General features: G+C 44.4%; 1 protein-coding gene across 1 annotated transcript in view; it reads right to left on the bottom strand.

Moving 5' to 3' along the window:
• LOC117283910 (1-phosphatidylinositol 4,5-bisphosphate phosphodiesterase gamma-2-like) overlaps positions 1–7,113 on the bottom strand; it is a 13,184-nt gene extending 6,071 nt beyond the window's left edge. The window contains exons 1-2 of the mRNA XM_033757909.1: positions 6,993–7,113; positions 2,385–2,473 (exon numbers count right to left, since the gene is read on the bottom strand). Of these exons, the coding sequence (XP_033613800.1) occupies positions 2,385–2,473; positions 6,993–7,113 (210 nt within the window). The remainder of the gene's footprint in view (positions 1–2,384; positions 2,474–6,992) is intronic.
• Between the last annotated feature and the right edge of the window lie 212 nt (positions 7,114–7,325).

Genomic DNA, 7,325 nt, shown 5'->3' with positions numbered 1-7,325 from the left:
GCGCGCGCCCAATGAGGATGACTCTGAGGTGTACCCAAGCCCCAAACTGTCCCCAGTCCCATTCTTCTGATTCTCACCATTTTAGATCATTTTGGCAGAGGCAACTTCCATTTAATAGGGATGATTGGATATCACGCATCAACCTAAAGGAAACATGTTTACTTTCACAGAACAGTTGAATATCCATCACGAAAACGGTTCTTGTGTTCTTTGACCTATTATTCCATTACTAAATATTTAGCCTTACGGAATAACTTTTCATCATAAAAAGTTAATGAGGACCTTTATTTATAAAATAAAACACTGCCAACCACTGAACTGTCCATCAGTAGGAGAGCAGCGAAGTGAATCACATCCTGCATCTGGGGCAGCAGTAACTTTAAAAATCATAATATGGGGAAAAATGTTCAATGTCACCTGTGAAGTGGGGAAAGGGCACATGTGTGAATCCAGTGACAGAAATATCCTGTGCAAAAAGTCAGAGGGCAAAGGAGATCAAGGTATTAACCCTGGTTCTTCTTAAATTAAGTACAATAGGGAATAAAGTAGTGCTAAAAAAAATTCTTTCTATACTGCTAACAAAGTAAAGGGCTGGGAATTGACATGTAAATGGCTTCTTACAAGGGATTTTAAAGTGCTTATTGACATTTTCTAGGGCTTTAACTATCTCAGCAATTTTTGTGGAGGAGGTACTAGGGATCGAACTCAGGACCCTGTACTTGCGAGGCAGATGCAGTACCACTGAGCTAAATCCCTGGCCCACAGCAAATGTTTTATGAGCAAACTCACTGAAGCCCTCGGGGTCCATCATCTGCTCAGACAAGTCTTCCTAGAGGATGCTTACCAAAGTCTATCCTGGGCACCCAGCAGATGATGATAAATAAAACAAGGCTCAACCGTGGGCATCAAGGAGAGTGACCCTCATGCTCATGTGGATTGAAATGCCAGATGGCACAGAACCAGGTGACAGATATGGAATTAAACAACCATGAGAGCCAGCAGCTGCAGTGAAATCACACACACTCAGCTCTCCACTGTATTCCGTCAGGGAACAGACTGCTCTTGGAGCCCACAGAGCGCCCCACACCCCTATGCCTGTTCTGTAGCAGTCAGCACAGTGAGTTTTCCTCACCAAGAAAATCAAAGCTGAATAAACAAATTTCCTTCTAAATATATTTTCACTGCTGCCGGTAATACCTAGTCCCTTAAATTATTCATGACGGTTCCCAGTTATTTATGACAGATTTGCGAACAGCATCTCAACACACACTGTCCTACTACTCTCAGAAACCATCCTCATCCCTTGGATCTTCTGTAAAATGTCTACAGATGGGCTTTATGTGCACAGAGGGGCAGCACTGGTTCCCTCCACAGGCAACAGGGATGGATCCCAGCTCCTGTGGCAGGTGAACAGGTATCACATCTCTGCTCTCCACTTCCCCATGTGAAGGCTTTCATCTACATTCCGGAAGGGCCAGCAAATCATTGCTGAATTCTTGCAGCCAAAAGAACGACTTCAGTGGCAATGAATTATACCCAGAAAGCCACCAGGATGAGAAAACCAAGCCCAAATCACCCAAAGCAGGGCCAGAACCACAGTCTCTTAGGTTTGCCAAAGAGAACCCAAGGGACCATGGAACTTCCCAGCCTAGTTCAAGCTTTGGAAAGATCTGGGAGAGATTGAACTAGCTACCTATCAGGCATCGCAAAAACACTTGCTGCGTGGGGATGCAGTTATGGGAGAGGCCACCACTAAAATTCTGAAACTCTAGAATCATGATAAATAGCCAGACTTCAGCCATCAAACCCAAGCCCCAGCTACCCACAGCCTGGTGCTCTGTTCTTAACCTTTCATCCTGATCACATCCTTTAATACCATTCAGTGAGGCAAGACCTTCCTGCCAAACCTACCAAACTAGTTATCTGAAGGAGAGTCCAAGAATCTTCTAGGGCTTGGCAAAACAAAAAGCCCCAAAAGAAAGGCACCTCCAGGGTAAAGAGCTGCAAGAGGAACTCTCCTGCTAGCGCAAGTCCTTCCCTGGACAGGTCCTTGTTGAGTGCGCATAGACCCTTTGACCAAAGACCAAATGCTTCCAGAGTGATGAGCTTATCTAGAAGAGCACCATCTGGCCCTGCTTCTGGTGACACAAAAAAAGGAGAAACTCACAAGGATCAGCACCCTTTCTGACTACACAGCCTACTCCAAGAATCCTACAGCATTCTCCAAGGAAGAAGGGTGTTCAGAGGACAAAATGCTGGGTGTCTAGAAAATTAGCCAAAAGGAATTCTTTTTGACATCTTAGTCTCAGTGGGTTTAAGTTTGAGGCAATAGTACTCATAATCCATTGCTACCTCACTCGACTGGCTGGTGTTTCTCCACTTACCAGGACCGGCCGCATCTCACAGAAAACTAGAAGGGAAGCCAGCTCGATGTCCTCACTGTACCCATTCTTGAGAGGAACAGATCGAAACCCTGAAGCAGAATTGAAAGAAACACAAAGGCAGGTGATTAATATCAGACCTTAGCTTTTTTGAGGTATCTAGGGATCTTATGTCATTCGAAGAGAGGTCAATGTACCCTATACTGGGGGCTTTCTTTCTGTAGACGGGTCCATCCTGAAAGTCAAGGAGAGCAGTGAGAAGCCTTTTGACAAATAGGTCCACATAGGCAGGGAGAGTAAAACTATCTGCCATCTAGAAATGAAAATGATTCACCTGGAAGAAATTTAAACCCACAGAAATTGCACACTGAACTTCTTGTAATTGCCATTGTGGTTCAATTCCTTAAACACTGGTAAGGCCAAAAGATTTAAAGGAGTAATGAATCCTCACACTAATTTCCTCCACTTAGGACCAGGGGGGATATTAAATCATGAAAGATTTCCATTCTCCCTGTCCTTGGCAGTTGGGTAGATTCCATCATCTGCCTCTAGAAGGCATTCATTCTTTACAATTAGGACTGGTTTTTAAATATTTCTCTCTACTGGGTTGAGAGGGGGTAAACTGAGGCAAAAATCTCTTCTGGCCCCATTAAATAAAATATAACATGTCTGAAAGACAGGTTTGTTTGCTTGTTTTAATTAGGTAGTATAGAAGAGTGCAGAGTACAAAATAGGACGCTCCGTCCCACCCAGGCATACTCCCTAACCTAAACTCATTGTCAACAGTGTCTTTCCCAAGATACTCTATATCTTAGCCATCTACTCTAAGACCCTGATTGGTCTTGAAAGCTTTTTTTCTTACATTGTACCTACTGCTTCTCCAGGAGGAGCAATGCCCAAAATATGGAACCCTCAGTATTTCCTGTGTCTTCCTCCATTCCAGTCATGGCTCCTTTGTCTTGTACAAAAGTTTCTCTGTCCACTGATTTACCACCTCTAAACAGTGTCTGGGGAATCTCTGCCTTTCCTCTGCTTATGGTGAGGAAAGTGGCCCACCTACACAACCCCAAACCTGTTCTTTTCTTCCCCAAATTGGGGTAAAGCTGTATTATATTTCTACTCAACACGCTGTATAATGTTTGCATTCCATTTCATAGCCACAGTTCTCCCATGAAGGAGAGCTGAATTATTATAAAACTTTTCAGATATGCAGCACAATGAGAAGACAGTGAACACTTGTATGCCCCCACCTAGAGTCTACCAGTAGCTTCTTTATCCACCCACTTTCTACTGAGTATGCCAGCATATTATGCCGGCCCATTATTCAGAGCCCAGTATTAGAGGGCATTGTTCCGCTTCTGATGTAAAATGTACACATAATGAACATATGAACTTCTGTTAACTTGTTGATGCCTTGTAGATATCTCAGTTAGTCAACTCCCGTCTTTTTTTTTTTTTTACCAAAATGAGCTCATGGGCCCTGCAATCCCTGCAATAGTAGATAGATCTACCCTTTGACTTTATAGTCAAGTGTCAGGTTGAATGGCATAAAACTTCACGGCTCTTTTTCTCGTAGGATTTGGGCAACGCTATTCTCATCGAGTGCTGCTGTAGAGAAATTTGCTGGGCTCTGTTGCCCTCTGGGTGATGTGGTTTTTGTTGGTGGTTTATGTGTGATTTGTTTTCTCCCTGAATGATCAGCACAGAATCCCTGCAGTCTAGCCCAGTGCTGCTCCAGCTTTCACATAGCTGCAACTCTGATGAAAATGCAGAGTCTGACTTTGGGCGTGAGATGCTGCATCTCCCAAGGGACAGTGAGGAAGTTGTCAGTTTTATATCCTGGGCCCTGGGAGGGAACCAGAATGCTCAGTGCTCTCTGAGAACCAGCAAGGCCATCCGGCAGCCTGTGCACCCATTGCCGTGCTTCCAGGCAGAGCAGGCTTGCCTGGCACTCAGCATGTGGCCTGAGCTCTGCCCCCAGAGCCAGCTGTCCCAGCACCAGGTACATCCTCACTGTCCACACCATGCTCATGCACCAGGCAGCCCTCTGTACAGCTGGAGTCGGGAATAGAAGGCATTTCTCCATAAGTAGAATTTTTATTCTTTTGGTTTATGGTTATTTCATGGAAGAAAAGAACAGAGACATCTTTAAAGATCCGTGTTTGGGGCATTCAGCACCCAGCTAAATAATAAGAGGCCTCAGGGACAGTGTGCTGCATGTCAAGAATGAGGTGGGGTGCTGGGGATTTAGTTCAGTGGTGCCACCGCCTGCCTTGCAAGTGCAAGGACCTGAGTTACATCCCCAGTACCAAAAAAAAAAAAAAATGAGGTGAGTCTCAGCTCTGGTCCCATGACAGTGTGACCTTGAACTGGTTATCTCACATCTCTAGGCCCCAAAGTGCTCTGATTTGAAAAGCAGAGATGAGAAAACCCCATCACAGGGATTACTGTGAGGATTAAAAGAGAAAAAGTTTTAAGGTATGTAACATGAATGTATTCTTCTTTGTTACCTTCCCGAGTCCCAGCCGGTCTGAAAGCTTAAGTGCATCACTTACTACAATGGGCAAAGTATCTTCAAGTTCAGGTGCCCTCGGTGTCATTGCACGAAGGGATTGTTCGTTTCATTTTGTTCTTCCCTTGAATAGGGATATACCATGTATTGCTAGGAGCTGGAAAGGTTAGCAAGAGGGTCCCTTCTGGGAGCATCTCACAGTTTGCAGGGGAGGTCCTATTTTTTCATCATCCTTCAAGTTTTGGTCTTTGCTTTCTTGAATCTTCAAGCTAAAGGTTATCTTCTAAAGGATCGACACACTTTGGTCAGTCAGGTGAAGGTTTCAACAACTCTGACCTCTTTACATGGCACTGGGATGGCTACAAGGCTCCTGCCCCCAGCCTTGGGGCAAGGGGAGGTCAGGGTAACAAGGATAAAAGGGTGGTCAGGAACCAGCAGGTATAGTTATCATAAAGTGAAATCCACTGTGGCATTCTGTAAAGATTTATCAAAAACTACACTTCTGCCATGTAAGAGGCACTGTCGTTCCTAAGACTTATTTATTACGCAAATCTAAAAGAAGCACACAGCAGATTAGAGAACGCTACTTCATTGCCAAGCTTAAAGCAGTTGTATTCGGCAAGGTAACCGGCAAGGGTTGCCAAATACCTGGCCTCTGGGACTTATAAATGAATGCTGTTAGTGTTAAATTATGAGAATGGATATTTCTAAAGTGCTGCAAAGAAATCAGAGAGTCTAAACATTTTCTGAAATTTTTGCTCGGCTTCCTCAATAGTAAGAGTGGCAGTCTGCGCCCGGCCTGCTTTTCTCAGTGCCACCCAAGGCCCATTGAAGGAGCTGACCAAAAACAGATCCTTGGGCCCTGCCTGGGCTAACTCAAAGCACCCATGGTAAGCCCAGGACCCTGAATGTTCTAACTTGGCTTCCCATCTTGTCTGCTACTCAAAAGCTACGCTAGTGTGCAGTTGGTGAAATGGTCAGATTTATGATACTAAATCAGGGAGAATTTCAGAGACTATTTGATATGATCCAAGTTAAAAATAAAAAAGTTTATCTTTGCATGGAGCTTAAGGTTTCTAAATAACATCAAAAAGACCATATTTTTATACAAATGACTAAAATAATAATAGTAATGTCTTTCTGTTGAAAAGTAATTCTTGGGAAACAAGGAAAGAGTGACCTCCTGAGGAATCTAGAAGCATCTATGATCTGATATCCAATGCATCCAAAATACCAAGGAGAAGGAAGAAACTCTACATTAAAGTGGTGGCCCGTCAAATGTCAATCCAGTGGGAAAAGAAATTAGGGAAACCACCACCTCCCAAGGACCACTACCTTCACAGAGTGACATCCTGACAGGTGCCTGCTCCTGGGGCTCCTGGGTCACAAAGCCTCTCACCTGAAGGCACTACTCAGCCATGTGGAAGGGCCATGCACCTGGATCCCACAGGTCAGCCATAGGATCCAGGTTCTTAGCAGCTGGTCACATGAAGCAAAATAACCCTCTCAAACCATGATGGAAGAGTACCGGGGATAGCTCAGTGGCATCATGCCTGTCTTGCAAGCACAAGGTCATGAGTTCCATCCCCAGTATGGAAAAAAAAATATGACGGAAGAAAATCATAATTCAAGATAGTAAATCAACCCTCCAAATTGTTTAGAGGATGCAGAATTTTGAAGGCTTAGGACAGTAGAATGCAAGGCTATAGCTCCCACCAGTTGGTAAAATCTTCACCTTATTACAGTGCCAGTCCAGAGGAAAGGGAGATCAAACCACACTTACACCTGTCTGGGAAGGGGCAAACCTCTGTTTACCTTTCAAATGAAATCATACTACAATGCCAGGGTGATGATCCAGAAACAGTCCAGTTTACAAACAGACATCTGATTTCCAAGGGAGTAGCAGGTCCTCATCTTTCAACCACCTGTGTGCTAAATATGCAGCTGCTTGGGCCATGGTTCTCTAAGCCATCCTGTTGGTGTTGCCGTGATTTAATCAAAACCAAGAAAAATGCTGTTTTGTTCTTTTTAAATCCAGCAACACGGAACAAAGAGCGATGCTCACCAAAATAGAGTATCCTAATTAAAATACCTCTTACCTGATTTGATCCCTTTAATGGGGTAAGTCGCGTGAGCGAGGAAGTTGGGATCACTGAATATGTCTTCCTCATAAACTACAAAGCGCAGAAACGAGTTTTGGGTAAGAGAGTCTGTGTTCATCCCGCCTCTCCCTGTAACCTAATCTCAGCATCCTTCAGTTTTGAGGCCCTTAGCAACCATGTTGATAAACAAGCATCTATGCCAAGATACAAGAATGTCTGAGGTTTCTCTTTTCCTTGCCCAGTGAAAGCTGCCACTGCAAGCTTGGCCCACAGGAAGCCGTGGAAGGGACCCCCACATCGTGCCTACACCTCTCGTCTCACATTCTGGGA

This window comes from Fukomys damarensis, unplaced genomic scaffold (assembly GCF_012274545.1).
Source record: "Fukomys damarensis isolate Sample0158 unplaced genomic scaffold, DMR_v1.0_HiC HiC_scaffold_32, whole genome shotgun sequence".
Lineage (NCBI taxonomy): Eukaryota > Metazoa > Chordata > Mammalia > Rodentia > Bathyergidae > Fukomys > Fukomys damarensis.
The sequence above is the reverse complement of the archived record's forward strand: the minus strand, read 5'-3'. Positions and strand labels throughout refer to the sequence as shown.